Below are 27,870 nucleotides of genomic sequence, written 5' to 3' on the forward strand. Positions count from 1 at the left end.
TCTGGAAATGACTGCTGCTAAGTACAAGGCAGCATAAATAGGCCTTGCACTGCAGCTGCCTATGCTACCACTATTTCTTTCGTATGGCTTGGGTAGGTACCAACAATTACAAAATGTGTATCTAGATTCTATAAACCGCACATTGCCACAGCAGTGAGCTGGTGAGTGTCCTTCATGCCCCTGGTAAAAGAACGAAGGGGACACTCAGATATGACGTGCTCCATCGTTTGTGTCTGGTAACCACATTCACATACAGGTGTTTGACTCATTTTCCATTTAAAGAGGGTTTGTCCACATCTCCCATAAGATGTCCTGATGCAATTCAATCTGCACCAGTCTTTCTGACATAAATCAAAACCTGGTGGTTCTTCAGCAGGGTCATTGACAAGCTGTTTATTTTGAGCAGTCGATATGCTCTGTGTGACTCTCCATTAAGCCTGAGCATCAAAGTTGAGTGCAAGGATCTTGATGCAGTTCCATAAAGGGTTGTGGGATTTTAAATCTGGTTTTCGGTGGGTTCTGCAGGTCATCCTGCAGGTCATGTGTGCATTAACATGATTGATAAAGCAAGATGTCTGTATCGTTATTTATTTGAACTGGGACCATATAGAACATGGTTGCAACCAAAGTCCTGTAGTGGCACCAAATCTTGTATAAAGGGGGTCAAATGAGGTGTCTAAGACAAGGTTATGGTTTGCTGGTTATGATTATGCAGTCTATATGTGTGCATCAATTTTGTAGTTGAAGTTTTGAATATTGGCTCTATACTGTCTGTATTTCAAACTTCTGCTATGCTTCTGGGAAACTTCCCAGACAAGCTGGTGTTAGCTCTGCCTAGCCTGCTTGATGGCCCATTAAGGACTATCAGCTACACAACTGACCCATTGAGAGAAGGCAAATACACCTTGCAACTCAGCAAAGTATGCAGGACTGGCCCATGTGATTCCAGACTCCATTTTGCTGTATTTTTCCAAAGTAAGAACAAAAAGGTGTTCTTACACCTGGAAAGGACTATAAAAGGCTGATGCCTCTCCTTCATCTGGTCTTCAATCCTGCTTCATACCTCTGGAGGGACTTTGTTACAAACTGAAGCTCTGAACAAAGGACTAATGACCCATCCCAGCTGGGGATGTATTCCAGAGACTTGATTTTGAACCTGCAGTTTATTTCATCACTGTTACAAACCTGAACCAAGAACTTTGCCATTACTGTATGTAATTGATTCAATTTATCCAGTTCTAGCTCTCATCTAGATCTTTTTCCGTTTATGAGTAAACCTTTAGATTTTAGATTCTAAAGGATTGGCAACAGCGTGATTTGTGGGTAAGATCTGGTTTGTATATTGACCTGGGTCTGGGGCTTGATCCTTTGGGATCAGGAGAACTTTTTTCTTTTACTGGGGTATTGGTTTTCATAACCATTTGTCCCCATGATGAGTTGCACTAGTGATAATACTGGGAAACTGGAGTGTCTAAGGAAATTGCTTGTGTGACTTGTGGTTAGCCAATGGGGTGAGACCAAAGTCTTCACTGTCTGGCTGGTTTGGTTTGCCTTAAAGGTGGAAAAACCCCAGCCTTGGGCTGTAACTGCCCTGTTTTAGCAATCTGTCCTGAATTGGCGCTCTCAGTTGGGTCCTGCCAGAACCGCATCGTTACAGCTGGATGTGCAAAAAGACCAGGAGCAACAGACATTATGTGCATGGTGTTACGGAGTTGAGTATCAAGGAGTTTAGCGTGACTGCCATGGGACCCCACTTGTGCACAGTATTCAACCGCAGAATATACCAAGGGAATTGTTGCAGTCGTAAGGTCAAGGGACCGGAACCCCCATGATGTTCCAGCCAATTTCCTGATAAGCGGGACACGAGACCTGATCTTATTATGAGTGTTCAAGGTGTTGTTGAAAGGTCAAACTCCAGTCCAGTGTCATGGAGAGATACTTTGCATTAGCCTCGTGGCTGAAGCACTCACTGCAGAACTGCACAGAGTTTGTTATTAGACATTTTATTGTTCAGATTAAAGTGGTCACCATGGGGGTTTTTTTCAGGTTAAGCCTAAATTTCCAGTGTTGGAAATAATCAACCATTGTATTAAGATCTCAGGTTAGGATGGAGCTGATGATATGGAGGCTTATGTGCTGCATAGCTAGGGCAAGGTCACCTGCATACGTGAATTTCCTTGACTCCGTCACTGGTATACCCATGGTATATAGATTAAAAAGTACAGGGTCAAGGTCGAGCCCTCAGGGATGCCAGAGTTAAGAGTTCTTGGTCTACAGATCTGGCCATTAAGGTGTGCCTTAAGCAGCGGTCCCCGGTCATCACCACCAAGAGATGGATTGTTCACCAACAGTGAATGACATAGGAGATCTTGAGGAGGAGACCCTGCCTCCAGACAGCGTCATATACTGAGGACAATTCAACAAGGGCGATCCCTGTCTTCAGCTTATGTTGGAATCCTACCTCAATGTGGCCGGTGAGTGAAGGTACTTGGTCACAGCAGTTCCTCCCAGCAGAGCAGGCAAGATTTTGCACAAAGAGGATGTCTTCAGTAATGTCAGACAGACAGCAGAGCAGCACCGGTTCCATGAGCTTACTGGTGGTTGAGAGGAGAGAGATGGGGTAGTAGCTGCATCCTATGGGAGTTTCCCAGGCTTCAGTAGGGCAACCATCGTTGCCTGTCGCCAGCTTGTTGGCACTTCTCTGGTTCTATGCACAGCAGTAAAAAGCACTCCTAGCCATTCCCGTCCCAGTCTGCCCAGGTTCTTGAGAAAGTCTGGAGGAATGCCATCAACCCCTGCAGCTTTCTGGCTTTTGGTCTCCAACAGTGCAACATTGATTTCCTCAGAGTATGGAGAGGAGAGTGGAGATTCTCCAGGCACCAGTGAAGGTTTGAGGAATTCCCATTGAACCTCCTAGTGTGTAATCTTGTCTGTTGGCAACTTGCTGTTAGAAAGAAGATGAAAGGTGACAGTATTTGCTGTCACCTTTACTGGGCGTCGTGTTACTGGCTGGGATCCTCCAGGTTGCTGCAAAAGAGCCCATTCCTTGCAGCTCGAATGGACTTGGCACTACCGATCTCCCAGTGAAAGTAGCACCTTTCTCTGAGTTTACAGTTCAGAGAAGTACTCTTCCTCCTCCTTTTTTATCCCCCATATATAAACAAGGGAAGGGATATGAAGGAGGAGGAGGCGGCGAAGCCGCTTCATTTTTCCAAATCAGAAATAGTTAAAACCACATTAGAGAACCACAGCCACCGGTAGCAATTTAGCAATCTGAGTTTAGAATTTATACTCTTGACCTTATTTTAGGAGCATGTCTATGCAAAAATAGCCCTCATGTATTCACAATCCTATCTACTTAGAGCAAGGGTGGCCAACCTGTAGCTCCGGAGCCACATGCGGCTCTTCAGAAGTTAATATGCGGCTCCTTGTATAGGCACCGACTCCAGGGCTGGAGCTACAGGCGTCAACTTCCAATGTGCCAGGGGGTGCTCACTGCTCAACCCCTGGCTCTGCCACAGGCCCTGCCCCCACTCCACCCCTTCCCACCCCCTCCCCAAAGCCTGCCATGCCCTTGCTCCTTCCCCTCCCTTGCCCCAGAGCCTCCTGCACGCCACAAAACAGGTGATAGGGAGGGAGCAGGAGGGGCTGGGAGCCAAGGGGAGCTGCTTAGAGGCTGCTGACTTATTACTGTGGCTCTCTGGCAATGTACATTGATAAATTCTGGCTCCTTCTCAGGTTCAGGTTGGCCACCCCTGACTTAGAGTGACAAAAATAAGATTTTACTACCTGCTCCACCCTGCAGTGCCAGAGATATGGGAGCGATTCATATTTTATTCCTACTTGTGCATCTATAGAGTTAATAGGTTTCCAGTTGTAGGACCAGTCATTTGCACCTGCATATCCTACCAAGGCATGCTGTTTTCACGCAAGATAGACACTCATGTTTAGGAATTCGTTAGTGTATAGTTTCCATTAAATTAATATCACCAACTAGGTGACAAGTTTTTTTATTGTGTATTTAAATATTTCAAGGCAGATATACGAGTCATCCCTAGTGTCTACCTCCACGATCCACTTTATGAACTGAAATTCAAGATTAGTGTAATAATGATTAGATGACTCTCTTCTACCCCAAATTTATTACCACTAGTGACACAAATTTCCCTTTTTAAAAACTTAAATATGGCTTACCATGACTGAAGTTTCAGCAAAAAAATTGAGACAGATGTCTGAAGAGTTTGAAGCCATTTAAAATTTAAACAAGAGCTCTGTCTGCTTGAAACAGCATTACCAAGACCACTAAAATACAGGAAGCAAGATCAGATTTCAGACATTGCTATGGCAACTGCAGGGCATGCTATGCATATAGATTTAACAAAATTAAACTATTAATTTGAAGGAGGTATTTTTAAAGCCACTTCAAAGCTTCAGCGGCACGGGCTGAGGGATGTGCTGGCTGCCCTTCCTGCAGCCCCCATTGGCCTGGAGTGGCGAACCGCGGCCAGTGGGAGCTGCGATCGGCCGAACCTGCGGACGCAGCAGGTAAATAAAACAGCCCGGCCTGCCAGGGGCTTTCCCTGAACAAGCGGCGGACCAGCTTTGAGAACCACTGCTCTACACCAAAGCATCCTAAAAACCATAAACAAAAACCTGATTTTGCTTAATATATTTCTATTCCTCTATGCATTCAGTTTCACCGTTGCAAAGGTGGGCAGGTCAACATGACTGCTTCAGGAGGGAGAAACTTGTTTGTTTTGTTCCATATTAAACTGGTGTCCCAGATGGTAAGAGGCTGAAATTTACTACTAAGACTGGTCCAAAAATCTGTTAATCTCCTGCCTGAGGAAGGTGGTTTTATACAGATTCAGGGATATTTCCTAGCTAATTACAAGCATCAGTTATTTCCATGTGGACAACAGAACTATGACAAAGTTGTCCAGAGTGGCAAGAGCAGTATGGGCCTGTAGCTCAGGGTTACGTACTCTTGCACTTCCCTGATGGACTTGCAAGATTTTGAGCCACTGACTTTGTTTAGAAACTTGTTTTTCAAATTATGATTAAACCTACTTGTTAGCCAGGATATTTCTAATTCAGGGCTTTTGTTGCCATTTGCATGTATGTTTGTGCATTGAAAGGTTAGTGAAACTTCCAGAGAAAAACAATTCTTCATGTTTATGATAGGTGCAATTAAGCATAATTTTCATCTATGGATTTCAAAGTGCTATACAGTCATTAATCAATCAAGCCTCACCACACCCTGATGAAGTGCAGTAGACTATTACATATCTATAACCTTACACTCAAGGCCACCCAGAAAGTTGAGAGACTCCCCAACAGTTTAGCTATGTAACGTTACTTAAGAAGTTACCAGGCAGCAAAGCACAGTAAAACAAAAAAACAATCACCTACACACCACAGAAGAGTCAACCATATCAGAAAAGATTAAGCCTGATTTAGTTAGAGCATATTATGAGCCTCTCTCAATTTGTAATTAATTCTCAAAATAGCCATATTTTCTTGAAGCTCTAACCCTGAATTCCTCTCACGTCTCATCCAGGATCCCTGCATCTTCACTTTGGTTCCATCCTGTGCAGCAGCTTGTTCTTTTTGAAGCTGTACCACTATATACAAATCCACACTGATAGTCACCAGAAAATAAATCACTGGCCTTCCCTCTCTTATCTTCATCCACTTATATATAATCATGGTCGAATACTATTAGGGTTATATGCTGTTCAGTATAATTTGCTATAGGACAGAGCCCAATCAGCTATTAAAATAATAATTTGTAAAACAGTTGGCCTCTGATTAAAAAGCCCACAGCTAAGCTAGCATGCACATCAAATCTGATCTCACCCTTACAAAATATGTTATGAGCCTTCCAAGTTGAGAGTGAGGTCATTGACAACAGTATAGAAAAAACTGTACTAAATCTGGCTTGTAAATTAGAAATGTTTCATGTCTTCAAGCAATCTAGTACTCAAAACAGTTCGTTATTTTGAGGAAATTATTTTAGCATGCTGTGCAATTTAAGGTTATGTCACAGTCAACGGGTATTATGCCTACCTGTCGCAGAATTTGCCAAATAAAATCCTTTAGTCTTTTCAGTGGTAACATCCTCTAGCAATTTCTAACCATTCTATCCCCATTTTGTTTTGTGTGTACACTTCTGAGACTAATCAATAAGGCTAGAGACAAGAGGAATATTGTAAAGATATATTCAAATAGCTAGAACTATATTTTTATTCTAAAGGAAAGTCTTATGGTTGACAATCCCATGACTTGGCAAGTTTTCCCTTTCCAGTTAATGTTACTGTTTATTCATTGTAAACAGCTTATAAGATACTTGAGGAAACCTACTCATTGTGAGTAAGTGTGAGACTTGTCACCTTCTGCAGGATCTAAGCCCACATTAAAGAAGCCTACCATCTTAATATTTTTGCCCTTAAGGTTGTGAAGAAAGTCTTCACAATGTTAAACAAGTGCAAACCCATACAGTGATGTCTGCCAGAGTCTGTAGACAGACCACACCAGTGTCTCTGCTGCTGCGTTACAACAACAGAGCTAAAAGTGACCAAATCCTAGCAACTGTCACATCTGTAATTCAAAACTCAGTGGGCAGCAGGGAAACCCACAACAATCTGGTCAGTTTCACTCTGTGGTTGCTTGGGATAGCTACCAGCAGCAGATGAAGTCACTAGAGTTATTCACTGGAAAAAGAGGACAACCCAAAAACAGAAAGGGCAGAGTAGCAGAGACACCTCAACCCAGCAGCCAGAAATTTGAGGCAGGGTAGAAGAGCAGAACCATAGAACTTCTGGCTGCTGCCTTAGAGCCTTCTCCTTTCTAGCACACAAAGGGGAAAGGAAGCGGGGCTTCAAGTTTTAATGGAACATCTACTTGACCCTGCAATCTAGTCACCTTAGATCCCAAACCCCCAGTTGTTTAGACATTATTCCAGAGTCCACCTGGCTGTGGATATCTGGTTTCTAGATAAACCCTTCAGGGAAAACTTGACGGGAAAAGAACACAGGCTTAGCAAAGTAATTTTTTAACACAGATGCTTCCTTCTTAATGATGTGCATCAGAGAGCTACATATCTTTGAAAAAACAATCCTGAATGCAGTCCCTCCTCAGAGTCCTGGGCTTGGCCAGTGTTCTGAGGCTAGGCAGCACTTCTTGCTTTCTCCAAAGTCTAGTCATCTGGGACACAGCAGCAGTCTGGCCCCTTGCTCAGAAGGTGTGCCTATCTTTGAAACAATCCATTCCTTTTTTCCCCTTATGCTTCAGCTGGGGGAATTCAAGGCTCAAGCCACTCTTTCCCCAGTCAGGCTTTTAGAAAGGTATTCAAAGTCAGTGGCACTACCCATGGATGATCCATTATTCCAGTAGGGGAGAGCCATTTAATATTGGTGGCTTTCATTGTTAGACATCTCTGCGGTGTTCCACACCCAAGCAGAGAGAGGGCAATGTCTAGAATAGACTGGCCTTGTCAAGACAAGGCTGCTTTTCCCACACAAATTGGATGTCTTAATCCAACATGGAGGTTACAATACAAAGTGAAGGTCACAATGAAGGTTATAATCAAAAATGTCATTCACAAGACAAAGGAGTTCACCATTTGACAGACATATCCCTAATCTGTCACATTTTATACTATTATTATGGCTCATGATAGACAGAGGACTAAGTTTAGAAGTCCAGTAAGAACTTCTACATGCTGCAAGAGATGGATTTAGATACTCTTTGAAAGGGAAAGAAGTAAAGAGAAATACAATAGGGTTATAACAAATGTAGTTATGGAGGACAAAAAAAGGAAAAAAGGAGAGAGACTGAAAAGGAAACAGACAAAACAAATACACAAAGCATTTTCTATAATATAAAGAAAAAAGGCAAATGAAGATGGAAAGCTACTTTTAAATGAGAAAGTGTTGATACACAATGTTATAACTAAATACAGTATCCAACAGACTATACACAGGAATTGCTATAGCATCAGACCAGACTCCATATGGTCCCATACACTATCTCAGACAGCGGCCAGGAAACCAGATGCTTCAGAGGAAGGTGCAAGACCACCACATAAGACAGTCTCAATCTCCCTCCTCCCCCACCACCTCAGCTCCTCCAAAATCAGGTCTCATTCATCTCTCCAACAGATATTGGCTTATACTTTAAAGTATGAGGTTTAATATCCCTTCACCTTTTTTCTTTTAATTATGAACTCTGGATATTCTTGATTGGGGACTTTTAATCTACTTTTTCTACTCCATTCATTTTATATACTTTTATCATGTCCCCCGTCTCCTTTTCAAGGTAAAAAATTCTAATCTTTTCAATCTCTCTTCATATAAAAGTAATGGACATTAGAGGAAAAAATATTAAGTTTTTACACCTTATAGAGTTTTAAGTTAACTGTAGCAGCTCAAGAAAACAATGCTGGCATCATAGTAGACAGCTCAGTGAACATCTCTGCTCAATGTACAGCTATTGTCAAAAAAAGCAAACAATATGCTTCTCAACATCAGGGATGGGATTGTGAGTAATAGAAACAATGCCTTTATATAATCAATGGTGCAGCCTCACATGGAATACTGGTCACCTCATTTCAAAAAGGACACTGCAGAACCAGAAGAGTTTTGGAGAAGACTGACAAGAATGATCAAGAACAAGGATGAAAAAAAGATTTACATTCGTCAACACCGAAGTTTATTTGCTATTGTGTTGCCTAACTTCCTAAGGTTTCAGGGTAGCAGCTGTGTTAGTCTGTATCCTCAAAAAGAACAGGAGTACTTGTGGCACCTTAGAGACTAACAAATTTATTAGAGCATAAGCTTTCGTGGGCTACAACCCAGAAGTGAGTTGTAGCCCACGAAAGCTTATGCTCTAATAAATTTGTTAGTCTCTAAGGTGCCACAAGTACTCCTGCTCTTTTTAACTTGTTTAGGTCCCTCTGAACCTTTGCAGTCTTCCTTGGTCCAGGCTAAACTAAGTATCTGTGTGTCATCTGCAAATTTTGCCACCTCATTACTTACCCCACTACATCATTAACTACATCTGCATAACTAAACATAATGGAACTGAGTACAGAACCTTGAGGGATCCCACTGTTATCCTTTTGCCACTATGACGATTGACCACGTAATCCTACTTTTTGTTCTGTCTCCTTGTCAGTTTCTGATCCATGATCATGCATTTCCTCACTCCAAGAATACTTAGCTTATCCGATAGCCTCTTGTCCCGGACTTTGATTTAGACTTCCAAGAGGTCTCCAACAATCACGTCAACTATTTTATCAACATGTTCAAAGAATTCTAAGGCCTCGTCTTCACTAGGAAAAATCATGTTCTTAACTCATGCTAGTGAACATACAGTAACTAACATGAGATCAAACCCTAGCAAAGACAAGGAAGTTTGTAGTTTTAACACTGTTTAGCAGGCTAGGGTAAACCCAAGGCTTCCCTGTAGTCTCCGCCTATCTCATGTTAGAACTACATATTGCCTTGTCTGCACTAGGATTTTCATCTCATGTTACCTAATCCAAGAACACCTTTTTCCCTAGAGAAGATGTACTCTAAGAAATTAGAGAGACAATTTTCCTTTACAGAAATTGTGCTTATTAGACCCTATCCTATTATGATCTTCTTAGTGTTTTGTTATTCTGTTTTTAATTATTGTTTCACCAATTCACCAGGGAAAGACTAAAGGCTTACTGATCACCCAAAGCCTTTAAATAGAAGTAATATATTTTGTTACCCTCCAGTCCTCTGGAACAGTGGCTGTTCTTAATAAGTGCATATTTTGTTAGCAGCTCAGCCACTCCATATTTAAGCTCCTTCAGTGTTCTTAAACAGTTATACTAGCGTTGTCAGCAGAGTGTGTAAGTCCTGATTCTCCCCACACTCCAAACCAAAACAAAAAACAAAAAACAAAAAACCTTCAGTCTCAACTATATTCACATGAATAATTCTGCTGATTTGAAATCTGTAAAACTAAGCATGTGTCCCCCCACTGGATTAGTGCCTTAAATTGCAGTGGGCCTGACCTCTGGGGGCCATGGCTAGTAAACATCAGGAAATCTTTACAAGCCCCCACGCCAAACTCTGGAATCAGGCAAGAGTCAGCATTTTGGCTTCATATTTGTAGATTTCATTATTTATTTGAGATGGATTTCCCATCTTTTATGTGCCTTGGCAATGTTGTTAAGAGTTTTAAAAGTTTTAAAATAACCTTATTGGAAAATTTATGTACCACTGATATCAGCACAGCTCTTAAGACATATGCATTTATAAAGTACCTTCCCAGAGATCTCACAAGTCTTAATATTTGTGAAAGCTTTTACCATCCCACTTAAATAAGGCATTATCCCTACGTTACAGATAACATTAGTCTGTTCGATTACATCTTTGCGTGAAAAATAACAGAGAAGGTAGAAAGATCTATTACTAAGATGTACTATGCAGGTGTGCACATTTATAAACATTTGCTAGAACTTTAGTAAATATCCTACAAATTACTAAAACAAAATATAAATTTGCTACTTTCATAGCATTTACACACTCTGTTTTCAAAAAAAAAAAATCAGTAATTTGCAGTGGGTAGCTGTGGCAGTCCAGGATGAATCATCTTGATCTGGAGATATCACACAGCAAGGCACAGAACGGACACTGGCAACAAACAGGCCTTTATTCCAGTCTTCCTAGAGAATTCTCACAAAGAACACACCTTGTTCCGTCACATCTTGATTCAAAAGTGATGCAGTAAGTGGACTAAATACACATTCTCCAACTTTTCAGGCATGGCACTAGCCCACACATAATGAGTGCTCTTTTCTGTGCGAGCTGCAGGCAGAGTTTGTTCCAGTGCCTATTTGTTCCAGCCCAAATACCCCTTTCCTTAAGGTAAGTCAAGTCCTAAAACCTTAAAAGTATTTTGTAAGTGAGAGGATGCAAAAGGAGGGGGGGGGAAATGAAATACCTCTAAGTATTGTGTGTTTGTATTGCAGTTTGCAGAAATGAAGTCCCATGCAAAAAAAGTGAATTTCATTTGAGATATATAATCCAATTTGCATATCAAGATTTTATATATACAGTATATTCTAAAGACTTGAGTGCTTTTGATTCATAAGCTTAAAAAAAAAAAAAAAAAAAAAAAAAAAAAAACACACCACACCAGTCCTCCTCTCTCCCCCCCCCCCCACAAGTTCACTATAATATGCTTTCTACAGTAACACGTGGATTTATGCAGCAACTATACACACTTATGTTCATAGAACGTAAATTCATAAATAGGTAGTGGCAATACCAAAGAAATCTTTATATTGTATCAAGTAAGCAGTCTGATCAAATTTACCAGAAGTCTGTCAAGTGACCTGATTTAAATTTTACACAAACGCATTAATTTTTCGGTAAATGTGCAAGTTCTTTAAAATGGCCTGAATTTTTATAGAAATATTGAAGTTTTCAGCCTCTACCAACACATTTATATTGTAGTAATTCCTAGAAGCCACAATCAGGACTGGTGCTAACTGTGCTAAGCAATGTACAAACACTCCCCCCCCCCCCCCCCCCCCCAATTATTCAAACTCAAATTGTAAGCTAGCTAGGATGCAGATGTAAGACCCAATCAGATCTCTGAGTGAGGATCCCTGTGCCCATGCGCAGCCCCTTTCATTTCAGTGGGACCCCACCTAAGTGTAAGGATCCAACTACGCAGATGAAATTATTGGAGCAAGGTCTAATTTTCTAAGTTTTATCAAACATACTATAAAATGGGGATACTTCTAATGAGGTCCTGCAGGAATTTGTTCTTGGCCCAATACTATTTGCAATCATGAACAAGAAGAAAACAAAATCTTTGCTGGATTAAGTTAGCAGATAAATATTATATTGGTAAACAGTGATAAGAATAGTGATCAGTTACATAGGTTTGGTCTACATTAGAGACTTATGTTGGTATAACATCGGTGAGGGGTGTACAACCCACACTCCTGGACAACCAACCAAATTCCTGATGTAGACAGCCCTCAGGAAGGCTTCTCCCATTGACATAGCTACTGCCTCTCAGGGACACGGATGGGAAAAGCTCTCCCATTGGCACAGGTAGTGTCTTCATTAAGCGCTAGAGCAGCGCAGCTGCTGCACCACTATGTGTGTGTAGACAAACCCATAGAAATATCAGGATTTAGAATACAGCTCTTGGACACATACATTAAAACAATACTTTCCACATTTATGTAGCACTTTTCATCTTATGGAGTAGTGCCACAGGATCTTTAATCTCCAAGCAAGAGGAAGACTAAACCTGTTTACATGCCAGGGCCCTACCCACAGTAGATACTTAATCTATAACAGAAGGAGCAAGGGCTGACTAAGGATTTTAATGTTGTTTCAGGAAGACAAGGTGCAGCAAACCTAATATTTCAAAGACGAACTATCCCTTTATAGGCCTTTCTACAACTTCCATACTTTTGTGGTACAGAACCACAAGAGTTAGAAAACTTGTTTCCAAAACACATACAAGGATAATACATTCAAAAGAGAGAATTCACTTTTTAGGGTTGTACTTCAGTGTAACAAATGACACAGGCCCTGTCTACACTGGCAAGTTTCTGCATAGTAAAGCAGCTTTACATGTTGTAACTCCTAAGGTGTACACACTACCAAGCCACTTAGTGTGCAGAAACTGCACAGTTGCAGCGCTGTAAAAAAAATAAAAACCCCCACACACCCCAACAAGAGGCATACAGCTTTCTTCGCTGGGAGTACAGTGCTGCAGTGCCAGTGGAGGCACCCGGGTCGATTACAGCACTGCGATTGACCTCCGGGAGGTGTCCCACAATGCCTGTTCTTGCCCCTCTGGTCATCGGTTTGAACTCCACTGCCCTGACCAACCAATCATCCCTACCCCATAAATTCCTTTGGAATTTTGAAAGCTCCCTTCCTGTTTTCTCAGTGATGCGTGCAGTGGTCTCAGTACATCTTTCCAGGTGGCCATGCCTGCTCCACACACCAGGCAATCCCCTGCTTGGAACAATGCTGACCTGCTGGACCTCATCAGCATTTGGGGAGAGGAGACAGTCCAGTCCCAGCTGTGCTCCAGCCATAGGAATTATGATATCTACGGACAGATTTCACGATGCATGACAGAAAGGGGCCATGACCGGGACACATTGCAGTGCAGTGTCAAAACGAAGGAGCTGCGGAATGCCTACCACAAGGCACGGGAGGCAAACCACTGCTTCGGTGCTTCGCCCACGAGATCTTCTACAAAGAGCTGGACATGATACTCTGTGATGACCCCACCTCCACTGTGAAGGCCACTGTGGATACTTCGGTGGCTTGCGTGCCAGTCGAGTGTGGATCAAGCCAGGAGGAGAAAATCTTGGACGAGGATGTGGAGGGAGAGAGGGACCCAGAAGCAGAGGATGATTCAGAGGTCAGAGATGCATGCAGCCAGGAGCTCTTTTCTACCCTGGAGGAGGCTAGCCATCACAGCAGTCGGATCTTGGCGAAGCACAAACAGGAGGAGGCAGCCCCTGGTAAGTGGATTTGATTTTGGGAATTGCTGAAGCAAGTTGTTGGGGGCAGGAGGGTTGCAGAAAGCAGGCTTGTTTCTCTGTGACGTGCATACCACCACATGCCTAGTCTGAGCAGTGGAACAGGGAAACTCATGGAGATACTGGGCAATCCACTGCCACAAGTTCTTCGGCAGAGCTGCTTTGTTTCTTGCCCCATTAACAGTAACTTTTCCACGCCACTCTGCCGTCACAAGGGTGGGGGAAAGGGGACACCATTGCTGCACACAGGCGAGCCGCCTAAGGGCCAGGGCGGAAGCCGCAGGCTTGGAGAAGACCCTCCCTTGATTCTCTGCTCACCCTCAGCAGTGAGATATCTTCCATAATGAACATAGCCTATAGAAAATGTGGGGACAGGAATGATTATAAGGTCCCACCTCCCCTACAGTGCTGGCTCTCCCCAAGAGCCATGTGCCCAATGTACAGTACAGTCCTGGAACACTGATTAACCCTGCAGTTATTCACCATTTTGGGGGTCTTGTGGCTCACGTGTGCTTGCCTTGGGTCAGCCAGACAGTGACAGGTATGTGAATACTGGCTGTGTTTTAAATCACTGAATTAGTGTTCTTTGTTTTGCAAACAATACTGCTTCTGTAAAATGTTGCGTTTTGGCTTCACAGATATGACCTCGGGAAGCTGGGCTCCCCCTTTGTTATCAGCGGATGAACGACTGCGCAGAATTAGAAAGTGGCTACGAAGAACTAAGGAGGACTTTCTGCGTGATGTTACGATGCACTCTGCCACCAAGAAACAGGAATTGAAGGACTGGTGGGACAGTGAGAAGAGGGACCCAAAGGAAAAAGCGGCATGCCAGAATGAAGCCACAGAGCACCTCTTAAAACATTATGGAGCGCCAAGCAGACACACTCCAGACGCTACTAGCACTGCAAACCAAGCAGTTCTGCACCCCGCCCTCCCCTGCAGCCACTGTTGCAAAACTCTTTCCCATTGGCCCCCAGACACCAGCACACTCTTATCAACCTCTGGGCTCCAGTCTGTACCCGCAGCATTCCACTGCTCTGCCGTCACAGTCCAGCACTGTGGACTCCCAGTACCCACTGCACTCAACACCCATCCCTCTGCAATTTGACCCTTCTGAAGTATAGTACTGGCTGCACTGTATTCCAAAGGAGAAGGTTGGATATGATCCCTGGATATACACAAATCTTTAACTGTCCCAGGACCCCACCTCCTCCTGGGATCCTCCCTTTCCCCATTCCCCTCAGTGCTGAGGTCTTTTTTGTTTGACTCTCTCCTCCGGTTGTTGTTTTTTTAATAAAAAAAATTGTGTTGGTTTGAAAGCAATCTTTATTCTATTAATTGAAAGCAAACAGAGCCCTGCAAAGCAACAGACAATTATCTTAAACCTTCATAGTGCATCGTCTGAGCCAATCACAATCATCTCCTAGCATTACAAGCATTGCACTCCCGAGCATAGCAACAAATATTAGTGGCTTTCAGCCTCAAATTGCTGCCTCAAGGCATCCCTGATCCTTGTGGCCCCGCGCTGCACCCCTAATAGCCCTGATCTCTGGCTGTTCAAATTCAGCCTCCAGGCGCTGAGCCGCCAGGCACTGAGCCTCAGCAGTCCAACCCTGAGTGAAGTTCTCACCATTCCCTTCACAAATATTATGGCTATAAGCATAGGAATATTGTCATCGGCCATCAGCTTCCCATATAGGCAGCGCCAACGGGCCTTTAAACGGCAAAAAGCAAACTCAGTAATTCCGCACTTTCTCAGCCTGCTGAACTGCTCCTTGCTGCTGTCAAGATGCCCCATGTATGGCTTCATAAGCCACAGCATTAAAGGGGTAGGTGGGGTCTCCCAAGATCACAATGATCTTCTGGTCCGGGAAGAAAGTCCATGCTTGCAGCTTCCTGAAGAGGCCAGTGTTCCAAAGTATGTGTGTGTCATGCATCTTTCTGGACCAGCTTCTGTTAATGTCTGTGAAACACCCACAAGCACCTGGAGAACCATTAAGAAATACCCCTTCAAATTAACGTACTCAGGGGCTAGGTGGTCTGGTGCCAGAATTAGAATGCGTGTGCCATCTATCACCCCTCCGCAGTTAGGGAAGCCCATTTGTGCAAGGCCATCCACAATGTCATGCAAATTGTCCAGTGTCATGGTCTTTCAGAGCAGGATGCGATTAATGGCCCTGCACACTTCCATCAACACCAGTTCAATGGTTGACTTTCCTACTTCGAACTGGTTAGTGAACAACTGGTAGCAGTCTGGAGTAGCCAGCTTGCACAGTGCAATTGCCACATGCTTCAACAGAAGTGCAGCTCTCATTCTTGTGTCCTTGCACCACAGGCTGGGGCGAGTTCATCACACAGTCCCATGAATGTGGCTTTCCTCATCTGAAAGTTCCGCAGCCACTGCTCATCATCCCAGATGTGCATGACGATGTGATCCCACCACTCAGTGCTTGTTTTCCGAGCCCAAAAGTGGCATTCTGCTGTGATCAGCATCTCTGTCAATGCCACAAACAATCTCGTGTCGTAGCTACTATGTGTGGCGAGATCAATGTCACACTCCTCTTGCCTTTTTAGTTTAAGGAATAACTCCACTGGTAAGGTGTTAGTCAGAATGAGCAGCGTACTGGTCAACAGTTTGGGATCCATTCCTGCAGACTGAAGAGGCAGAGCGCACAGTATACAAACCGTTGAAAGATGGTGCCAAATAAGGACAGAAGTACAGGGATTGCTGGGATGCGAACCAAAGCATCATAGGGCATTGGGACAGGACCTAGGATGCCCCATGACCCCCTACAAGTCTTAGCAGCAAAAGAGAAAGAGGTGCACTCCGGGTAGCTATCCCACAGAGCCTCACTCCGAATACCACTGCAAGCGTGGCAAGTGTGAACACGCAATTGCACAGGCAGCTGACAGTGTGAACACACAACAGTGGTTTCCCTTCAGCGTTCCTTGAGCGGCACTGTAACTGTGCCAGCGTAGACATACCCACAGAAAACTAATCATGCGCTGCAAAGCACCGACCACATATTTGAGAATTCCACTTGCTTATAATTCAAATGAAACATGACCCCTCAAAATCTGCCTACCACTCAAGACTGAATAATTGTTTTAATCCCTTGCAAACAAATTTAAGAGCACTACAATAAATCCAGCATATCAGAGCCAATTTAAGTCATCAAATGCATAACTCAAATACTGGGATGCACTGTAGTTATTTATATTGCATACACCACTGTGATATCTAGAAAAAATCCAGTATGTGTGGCACAGAACAGGAAATGCACACAGATTTGCATAACTCATTTGTACAGCAAAAATGAGTACTGCATAACTGAAGTAATATTTCCAGTGCAACATCAGCACTTCCTGTTTCAATCACATTCCAAGTAGCTTTTAGATATGCTCTAACTATTCAGTCTTCCGTGCACACAAGATTTCAGGGAAACAAGCCCATTTTGTACAGAATAAAATGCAGGTAAGAGCTCCTACAACTAAACACAGATTGTGTGTACTTGATTAAACAAAGCATTTAACTTTTCAAGTCCTTGTTCAACAGTTAATGATTAACAATGTACAAAAGACTGGTTGAGATAAACATTGTATTTGGTTGCCAAATTGCACCCATCAATAAAAATGGCCTAGCAGAAAAGTGTTTGCACAATCCCACAATAATCACAAGCGCTAGGCAAAGTGTACACCCATAAAGTATACATATGTAGGATACAGTTAACAGAATATTTTTGAAGGTGTGTATTTACCCATCTGTTTTCACATAGTAGACCCTTTAAAATTTTTTACAAAGAATTTATTTTACTAGTTGCACTTGAGAAACAACTGTTTGTTCCCCAGCATCCACCACAAGAACTATATGCAGACAAGATTATAGGTTCTGAAATTAAAACTGAGAAATGGCAGATATTTCTGCAAGGTGCAAAAAGTTAAGCCAGTGGCTTTTAGCAGAAGTAAGGACTTCATGATTTCTCTATAATTACATAAAATAACAGGTTACAGTATTTTAAAAATCTTACAACCCACAATTGCAGTGGGAACTTGTTAGTAGCAATCTCTTTTATAAAACCTGGATATCATTCTTTTCTGTAAATATGTTCTGTCAAGATCAAGATTTCGGAAGGTTTTTCAAAGACAAACAGCTGCATAATTTACCAGGTTGGCTATCTTCATCACGACTTCATTTAATATGAAAGACAAGTTCAGCACATCCAAAATTATAGCCCTCCATTCACAATTTTGTCTCCAGTAAATCAGCATTTTTACTGTAAAAAAATCACTTTTTTTTTAAAGGGAGTTTAAATCTTAGGAGTTGGTCCTGTGTAAATTTGGTGAACTGAAAGTTTACTGCCATTCTTCACTACAGATTGCATCTGTTTGAGATTTAGAAAAAAGTTAAATGGCAGAAAGATTTATACTGAAAACAGTTACTGTACATGCAGTTGCCATGAGGCTGTTATAGTGTAGTTTATGGGCTATACTTCACATGATAGAAACATCTTAACATATCTACTCAAATTAGTTTATGGATTAGAAGTTTCATGATTGTCTTATGGAAGCCAATGAAATGGCAACTGAAGTCTTTCCTATTTCTTTTTAAACTGCTGGTAGCATGCAGAGTTGAAGTCATCGATCAGAGGGTGTTTTACACCCACCAACCCTCCCTCCCTATCCACCTGGCCAAAACATCTTGTGGAGTCAAAACTTCCAACTATAGCTCCTTTGCCTTCAGTTGTACAAATGTATTTCCTTGCTTGGCATTAGAAAAATATTACCTTTGGAGTGCATTTTTCCTTCTGCTTTGTTTAATTCTTTCCACTCTGACATCAAAGATTAAAATATCAGATAATTATCTAGAAAAGGTTATCTTATATCAATGCAGACCAAGTTATTGGCATTGCAGCATGAATTGTAAAATAAAACTAGTTATTTAGCAAGTTAAGGACATAACTTATTCTCTCAAAGCAACCTGAGATTTCATGATACTAGCAAGAAATTCATTAGCACTTAAATGTTCAAGGGCAGGATTCCCCGCACAATACCTGTCAGGCTACAATAGACTACCTGTATTTTACATGCCTTTCTTTTAGCTGTGGAACTGCCTTGCTAACAATATGCAGGAAGAGAACCATCTATTCTAAACTGCATATGAACATGGGCAGTGAGTTTTGTAGGCGGGGGAGGCTGAGCCTTCCCAAACAGCCTGGTGTGGCCCCACCCACACTCCACCCCCAGACCCCTCCTGCCTGCTTCCAGTTCCCTTCCTGCTCTTCCATGGTCCAGAGGCTGGGGCTGGCAGGCTGGGGCCAGTGCTCGCAAGACCTGGGAGTGCTCTGGGGCCAGGGCGAGAGGGGCCGCGAGCAGTTGCAGTGGGGATGCTCTGGCACCGGCAGGGGAGAGGGAGAAGTGGGGCCTCGGGGAAGAGGAGGAAGGGCCAGGGGCTAGCCTCCCCCCAACAGCTCATTCACCTGCCACCCATGCATACGAGACAAGAGAACTATCATCTCCATTAAAACTGAGCTTGTTGAAAACAGCAAATTTGCCTCCTGAACTCACAGGCTGGAGTACAGCAAAATGTAAGATTACAACAACCTCTGTCAAAAACCTGAAGTCAGAAGTCTAAGGTTATGTCTATACAGGACCGGTGCAAGGAAGTTTTGCGCCCTAGGCGAAACTTCCACCTTGCGCCTCCCCCCTGCCCAACCCTGCGCCAGCTCCCCACCCACCCCATCCGCCCTGAGGCGCCCACCCCATCTGCCCTGAGGCGCCCCCCCCCACGTGGCAGTTCTCCCCCCACCCTGAGGCACCGCCCACGCGGCAGCTCCCCCCCCCGGGAGCCGTGCGGCAGCTCCCCACCCCAACTCACCTCTGCTCTGCCTCCTCCCCAAGCACGCCGCCGCTTTCATTCTCCTCCCCTCCCAGGCTTGCAGCGCCAAACAGCTGATTGGCGCCACGAGGTGGGAGAAGTGGAGCGGCGACCATGCACTTCAGGAGGGGGCGTAGCAGAAATGAGCTGGGGTGGGGAGCTGCCGCACAGCTCCCCGAGCCGGGGGGTGTGGGGGGGTGTACCTCAGGGCAGAGGAGGGGGAGCTGCCGCAGGGCTCCCCACCCCATCTCACCTCTGCTACACCCCCTCCCCAAGCACACCGCCCCCACTGGTAATGACAATAATTGCATGGAGCGGCCGCTGCGCTAGGAGAGGGAGTCTGAGCCGCACGTGTCAGCGCGCCGCCGGCAGCCCAGCCCACGAACGCTGAAGAAAAAAAAAATTGGGGGCACCACTTTTTGGCACCCCCAAATCTTGGCACCCTAGGCAACCGCCTAGTTTGCCTTAATGGTAGCACTGGGCCCTGTGTTTATACTAGAGACCTTACAGTGGCACAGCTGTACCGATACAGCTGCACTACTGTAAGGTCTCCTGTGTAGCTGCTCTACGCAGACAGGAGAGAGCTCTAGCAGCATAATTAAACCATCCCCCAACAAGCGGAGATAGCTATACCAACAGGAGAGCATCTCCCACTGACAAAGTGCTGTCCACACCAGAGCGCTTCCATCAGTGTGATTTACGGGGGGGGAGGAGGGAGGGAGGCTTTTTTCACACCCCTGAGTGACATAAGTTTTACCAGCAAAAGCGCTAATGCAGACATAGCCTTAGTTAGGCCAAGTGCTTAAAGCACCAAAAGGTCACTAGCAGAAAGAAAAGTCTTGGCGATTTGCTTGCCTAATAAATTATATAAGTTAACTCTAGCCTCTGTTGCAGTCTTAACTGCAGGTGCAGGCCCACCGATACGGGGGACAGCCCTGAGGCCTGGAATTACTGCCAGCAGGCATGTGCAGATGTGTGACTCTGATTTGTTTTTACTGTAGTCAACTGTGCTTGGCAAAGACCCATCAGCTGTGTGTGTGTGTGTGTGTTTTTATTTATATATAAGCAGCCCATGAGTTACAATGGAGGCATCTACAGTTCTAAGGCCAGACCATGTTTTCTGATTAGTGAGATCTTTTAAAAGTTGTTCTCCCCCTTGCTCCCCCAGACAAATCAGCTCTAAAACTGAAAATTTTGGTTCTCTGCTTTTTGATGCAATAGCTATAGCTAAAACATGCAACTCAGACATACGCCAATATAGGTATAGGTTACAAATAAGTATGCTTTTGAAAGGTGCAATCTTAGTTAACATTAATGATATATGAAAATATCAGTAAAATTTTAGTAATTTAACAGATATTTAATAAATAGCATCATTTTCAAATGTGCTGAGCATCCGTAACTCCTGTTGACTTCAAAGGGCTTGCTCTGTTTGTCTGCCATACCTACTTCCTCTAGCCATCTAAAACGGGGTGGGCAAACTACGGCCCATGGGCCGGATCTGGCCCCTGAGGGCTTTGGGGGGGTGATTTGGGGGATGATTGCCCACCGTGGCGCCATGGGCCCCACGCTGCTCTCAGAAGCGGCTGGCACCACTTCCCTGTGGCCCTTGGGCAAGGGGGCAGTGGGCTCCATGTGTTGCCCTTGCCTCCAGGCACCACTCCCTGCAGCTCCCATTGGCCGGGAATGCAGAACCACAGACAATGGGGGCTTCGGGGGAGGTACCCACAGGCGAGGGCAGTGTGTGGAGCCCTCTGCCCTCCCTCCCCCAGGGGCCGCAGCACTTTCTGGAGCTGCGCGGGGCCGGGGCCAGGGCAGGCATGCAGGGAGCCTGCCCTGGCCCCGTGCACGCTGCTGCCATCCCAGAGTCACTTTAGGTAAGTGGCACCGGGCCAAAACCTGAACCCTGCCTGTACCCTACCCCGAACTCCCTGCCCTGAGCCCCCTGCCGCACCCCACACCCCTCCTGCACCCTTGCCCTGAGCCCCCTCCTGCACTCCACACCCCTCCTCTGCCCCAATCCCTTGCCCTGAGCTCCTTCCTGCACACCCTGCACTCCCTGCCCTGCATACAATTTCCCAACCCAGATGTGGCCCTCGACCCAAAAAGTTTGCCAACCCCTGGATCTAAAAGCTAGTCTACCATGGCTATCAGTCTGGTACCTTTCACCATCAGGAAGCATAGCAATGAACCACCACTTGCTCTCCATCAGAGTAAATATATCCATTGCCCAGTATAGGGTGCTTAGCTGTCCCAGGAAAGTAATTTACAGAAGAAAGTAGGACTAGTTTCATTTCTTATCTATATCCAAGGTACTTATATGCCCCCTCCCCCATCACCACAGTAACTGAGCACCCCACAATTTTTAAAATATTTATCCTCACACCCCTCCGAGGTACTCATTCCCATTTTACAGATGGGAAACTGAGGCAAAGGATAAGCAACTTGTCCAAGGTCAAATAGGAAGCCTGTGGCAGAGTAGAGACTTCAACCTACATCCCCAAGTACTAGGCTTACCCGCTACCACTGGACCATCCCTCTTCATATGTGTTTGGTAATCACTCCAAAACACATCATCAGTATCTGCAGCAGTGAAAAGGGCTTAAAATATTTACCACACACCTATTAACTAGGGGCTAATGCAAGAGAGAGATGGAGCTCTCAAAAATGATCCAATGACAGCTCCCAGGTAGAAATCATGATGGCTTAGCTGGCTCAGCTCTCAGTAGGACACTGCCAAATAACATCTTTGGCAGGATGTCATCACCCCACCCCATCTTTTATATTAGCCTGTGGCTAGAGGTCTTTTGACGTCTGTGTCTGATAACTTCATAAGAACATGAAAAACTCAAGATGTTGCAGACCACAGAACAAATCAGAGCTGCCATGCTAAAATCTGGAAAGCTGTATCAGACCATAAAGCTAGGATTGATTAGTGTTTTGAGTTGTGCAAATTTTCACATTAGCATGTATTTGTCTGAAATATTACGAGAGAGATTTCTGAAAGGATGCAAAAGAAAGTAGTAATATCTGACTCAGAGGGCAGGGGAGAGAGCAGAGCAGAATACAAAATATGAATACAGAAGAGTGATGTTATACTATGCCAAAGGGTTTGTTTGTTTTTTTAAATGGTTGTCGAACGTTAGCCTCCCAAATCCTTATTTAGGCAGTAAATAAGTGATCTGATTTCCAAAAGTGCTGAAACACCAGCAGTTCCCTTTGAAACAAAGATCAGAACCATTATGTACATTAAAGTATGCAATTGGGAGCCTAAGTTTAACGCAACCTTAAAAAAATATATACTGTACATCTTTGCAGGCTACATTACACTCTTCCTGTGGCCAACACTAGCTGTTTGAAACTTTTTGATTTGAAGGCAACTGTATTAAAAAGCATTCAAAACATGTAATAGTTCATTATAAAATAATACCCATACAGAATTGTAATTCTTCCAGTTTATGGTTAATGCTGCAGTGCTATATTTGTAAAACCCACATTTTACTATTAAACTGATAAATACAGACAAATGAAAATCTATCCTATAGCATTATTTTCTTTTGTTAAATATTAACACTAACCATCCAGCTCTTAAAGAGCAGAAAATAAGTAAGCCAAACTGAGCCGATTCTATATGTGGCAACTGAAACAAAACAAAATTCCTAGAACATTCAGAAGTTTGAAGTCTTTTGTTTTTGCAGATGTTATTTAATGCTGGAAAGGGGATAGCACTAGTGCTACCATTTCATATGGCTAAATTGGACTATGAAACTAACCTTAAGAGGTTCAGTGGTTTTTATATTATCATTCTTCAATGCAGAGGAGTCAAGTATCAGGGGGTAGCCGTGTTAGTCTGTATCTACAAAAACAACAAGGAGTCTGGTGGCACCTTAAAGACTAACAGATTTATTTGGGCATAAGCTTTCGTGAGTAAAAAACCTCACTTCTTCGGATGCATAGAGTGAAAGTTACAGATGCAGGCATTATATACTGACACATGGAGAGCAGGGAGTTACTTCGCAAGTGGAGAACCAGTGTTGACAGGGCCAATTCAATCAGGGTGGATGTAGTCCACTCCCAATAATAGATGAGGAGGTGTCAATTCCAGGAGAGGAAAAGCTGCTTCTGTAATGAGCCAGCCACTCCCAGTCCCTATTCAAGCCCAGATTAATGGTGTTGAATTTGCAAATGAATTTTAGTTCTGCTGTTTCTCTTTGAAGTCTGTTTCTGAAGTTTTTTTGTTCAATGATAGTGACTTTTAAATCTGTAATAGAATGACCAGGGAGATTGAAGTGTTCACTTACTGGCTTATGTATGTTACCATTCCTGATGTCCGATTTGTGTCCATTTATTCTTTTGCGGAGGGACTGTCCGGTTTAGCCAATGTACATGGCAGAGGGGCATTGCTGGCACATGATGGCATATATGACATTAGTGGATGTGCAATGCAGAGGAGAAATCTCTCAGATTGTTAGTCAAGAAAGATGTATAAAACCAGGGTAATTCTAGCACTCATCTTTGAGTAATATCAGCACATCAATACAAGCAGCATAATAGTACTTTCAAGTATAGGGCCAATGATAACAAAACTTCAGAGAAGTCTATGTAATTATTTTACCTACCATTGCTAGAACACCTAAGATTACTGAAACAAAGGTGAGAAAACATGTATATGAAATTGTCCAGTTTGTTTACTTTGTGCATAGTCAAGTATCAGGGGGTAGCCGTGTTAGTCTGTATCTACAAAAACAACAAGGAGTCTGGTGGCACCTTAAAGACTAACAGATTTATTTGGGCATAAGCTTTCGTGAGTAAAAACCTCACTTCTTCAGATGCATAGTCAGTTCTCCCCCATCCTCTTCACACACCTGTTGGGGTGTGAAGAACTTCCTCCTTTAGCCCCCCCTCCCCCGAAAAAAAAAAGGGGGTACAGGAAAATGTGGTGTAAACCCAGGAGAGTTGGAGAGACAGTATCAAAACCGGTTTTAACATTGTTCTTTTAACTGACTAGATTTCATGTCCCTTTCATTAGTTCCCCACTCACTCTATGGCCCTTCCACATCACTTTTCCACCACTGCCAATACCACGCCTCACGCACATGTGACCACCGCCCTAGCAGCAGGTCTAAGCGCCTACAGATTTGCGCTCTTTACTCGTCGTTAACTCTCGCCCTGCTGTTTCCTCCCTCGGCCGCTCTGGGTTACTGTCAGTTTGAAAGGTGCTCTACTCTTCCCCCTTGCGAGCCACTTCCTGGCTCACGCTAAGGAAGGACTCTGAACCCCTGCCCGGGGCCACGTGCTTCACTGTGTAATCCCACCAGTCACTCATTGTCAGAGCTCCTGCCAGCGCCTGGCTGCTCGGGCACACCACCGAAACCAGAGCGCACTAGGGCATGGCGCTGGGCTGCGCTCGCTGCCTGGCTGGGGCCGGGCTAGAGGCGGACACCTGTGCAATCCGCCCGGGATTCCCTGACCCACAAGGCGGACTAAACCCCCTGCTGCAGCCGGGGGAGGGGGCCGCGCTATTTCCGACACGCAGGTAACTCGCCTCCCCCAGCAGGTGTGTACCTCGGCGGCAGCCTAGCAGCGAGCCCAGCCCTGCCCCCGCCGCACGCAGGGAGCTGCGTTTTCCCCGCACACGTGTCTGTCTCTGGGGCACTGCAGGGTGCAGGGGGCCGCCACTCACCTGACTCCCAGCGCTGGGCTCGGAGCTGCTACCTCAGCCCCGGGGAGGCTATTAAACCCCAGCCTCCACATTCCAGCCACAGCCCTCACCCCGCACACCAGGGTCACCGCAGCCCCCCGCGTAACCCAGCGGCCGCAGCCGGGAGCGGCGTGCAGGCACTTACAGCCATAGCGGGGTCTCTGCAGCTCCTCATGGTACATCGTGGAGGCTGCTCCCACACACGCCGGGGGAGCCTACAGGGGCGCTTCTGCCGCGCTGCCCCGGGGCGCGCGGTGCTGGCACGCAACCCGCCGCTCCGCGCCCACGGCCTGGGGGGGGGGGGGGTGAGAGGGGAAGCTGCTGCCCCACTGCGGCCCTGCCCCCTCCTGCAGCTGGAGCCTGCCTGGCCCCGCTCCCCCGCAAACTCAGGCTGGGCTTGTGTCTAGTCCCGCCACAGCCTCCCAAACTTCGGGCGCGCAGACTACTCGGTGCAACTTCAGCCCTTCCTGGTGCCTGGCCGCCGCTGTCTTATCCGCTCCCTCCCCCTCTCTGATTTGCTCTCTCTCTCTCTCTGCGGAGGGGGCCGGCCCTTCACCTGGGTGCACCCTCCCTCCTGCCCAGGCTGCTCTGTGCGCTTACTCAGCGCCCTCCTCCCCCACTCCCACCCCGTTTCCTTTCTCTCCTGCCAGCCCCGTTATTCACCCGAGGGGAAGAGCCGCCGGGCAGCGACCCCTACCGCCCGCAAGCGGCCAGCGCACCCCGGCTCCAACCCTCTGGTCCCCCCCTCCCGGCCCTCCAGTCCGCCCACAATCACTTCAGCCGCCGAGTCCTGAGGGAGGCGGCAGGAACCAGCCATCCCCAGCTGCAGCAGAGCAGCAGAACCGCGCACACTGAAACCAGCCCCTTAGTGATCTGTCAGCCTGCTGGTGACAAACCTGTGGCTTGTGCGGTTTCCAGCACCGAGGAAAAGCGCTAGAAAGGAAACAGAAGAGCAAAGGAACGTGCAGCCTATTTCTGTCCCAGCTTGTTGCTCGGGTACAAATAGGCAAACACCCTGCTTCTCCGTTTGGGGCCCTTCCCCCCAAAGCCATTTCTTGCACGTGAGTGCTTCTTACTAGAAAGAAGCACAAAATAAAGAGCTGACGTTGCAGCCCGAGAAAGGCGGGGCAAACCAGCGGCATAAATAACCGTCTGTTATAAATATTAAACACCAGGCTTCTCTAGTGATATTTAAAAAAAAAAACCCTCAACTGAAACAATCATTACTGAGTTGTCATCTTATGTGTAAATAACCATATTTAAACGTGTTAGTGGACAACCCCTGTTATAATACTATTTATCCTTGGCTGCATGGACAAAAAAATACCCACAACACGGTAAAACATAGTAGAGAGCCATGTTTTAACCATGGCAGAAATGTAGGCTAAAGCATGGCTCTCTGAAATGTTTATAACATTTTCCATCCACATAAGTAATATATAATAAACCATATTATAATGTGTTTTGCCCCGTGGATGGGCCTGGTTCTCATTTATACTCAACACTGCTCTGAAAGTGCACGGGAATCTTAAGGTGGATGGAAATTACAATCAGTCCTGGATGTCTCTGGAGAATACTGGTACTAACAACAGGGTTCTTGCAGGAATATATTTCATCTCACCAAGGTAACTCCGGTAAGTTGAACTGTCCTTTATCAGAGGTCCCAGAATGTTAGATTTAGGCTCTCAGCAATGGGACCCACCTGTAGGAACTCTCAGAGAATGTGTCCAGTCACTGCATCTCTGTAACTGTTGCCAGAACTCATCACAAGTCCTTCCTGTTTAGATGAGTGTAATCATCACCATTTACATTTCCAGGGTTCCCATTTGCCAGTATGCACAGTGTGGTTGGGGCTGCAATGAGGATCTGCAGTTAGGGAGCTGGACTTCGTTTCAGATTTAATGTAGCTAGTAGGTGTATTTTTGCTTGTGGGTGTTTATATAAATAAATATAAAGACTTTGTTATTTCAAAAGTCAGGAGAATCCAAATGAAAACTAAAACACACTTTAACAAACAAATAAAAAAAAAATCAGTAAGCTCCTGCCAACACCATCAGTTCTGTTAAACGAGTAAAGAAACTTTTGTTGTTAAGAGGGAGATTTAGGTTCTGTTTATTATTCATTAGGAAGTTTGTTTTCTCTTTGGCACTGTTTGGGAGTATGAAATGGCCCGGAGGAATGTGTGACCTCTCCTACCTGTCTGCATCGGGACCAGGCCTTGCTGCTGGAAACCACTTACTTAGTTCAGTGTGTAACTGATTTGTCTTATCTGCTTATTTTTTCCCTATGGAGAGAATATAAAAGGGGGCAGGTGGAAGATACATATGCTTTCATGAATATCATAGCAGTTCCATTGACCTATTTAGGGCCTATGTTCTCCCCTTCATTAAGGCAACCAGAGGGAGCAGAAAGTGGCAGAACTGGGTGGGGCCCATAGAAGAGGGGAAGGATAGGGGTGAGTCAGCAGCTAGGGTTGAAGCTCTGAAGAATAGCAAGCCAGGGTAGCATCATTCTATATTTCCTTATCAGTCCAGCAGAGATCTATAGAAGTCTTAAGCTGCTGCAAGCATTATTAATACCAGCTTCATGCTTGCAACCTTGTTTGCACAGGCACAAAGTGCTGTGAAAAGAGCAAATGGCAGCACAGCTTGCACAGGAAGAAGGCCCAGCCATCACCAGTGAGAAGATGACTCCCCATAGACCCACAGGGTACATCTACATGACCAAAAAAAA

General features: G+C 45.0%; 1 protein-coding gene across 2 annotated transcripts in view; it reads right to left on the reverse strand.

The window, feature by feature from the left end:
• Positions 1 to 25,658, reverse strand: part of IQGAP2 (IQ motif containing GTPase activating protein 2) — a 253,895-nt gene extending 228,237 nt beyond the window's left edge. The window contains exon 1 of one of the 2 annotated variants that reach the window (XM_008167529.4): positions 25,283 to 25,658. In XM_008167529.4, coding sequence (XP_008165751.2) covers positions 25,283 to 25,319 — 37 coding nt within the window. In that variant the 5' untranslated portion in view covers positions 25,320 to 25,658. The remainder of the gene's footprint in view (positions 1 to 25,282) is intronic. The other variant, XM_065550077.1, reaches the window with a different exon arrangement.
• Positions 25,659 to 27,870: the final 2,212 nt, after the last annotated feature.

This window comes from Chrysemys picta, chromosome 6, assembly GCF_011386835.1.
Source record: "Chrysemys picta bellii isolate R12L10 chromosome 6, ASM1138683v2, whole genome shotgun sequence".
NCBI classification, from domain to species: Eukaryota; Metazoa; Chordata; order Testudines; family Emydidae; genus Chrysemys; species Chrysemys picta.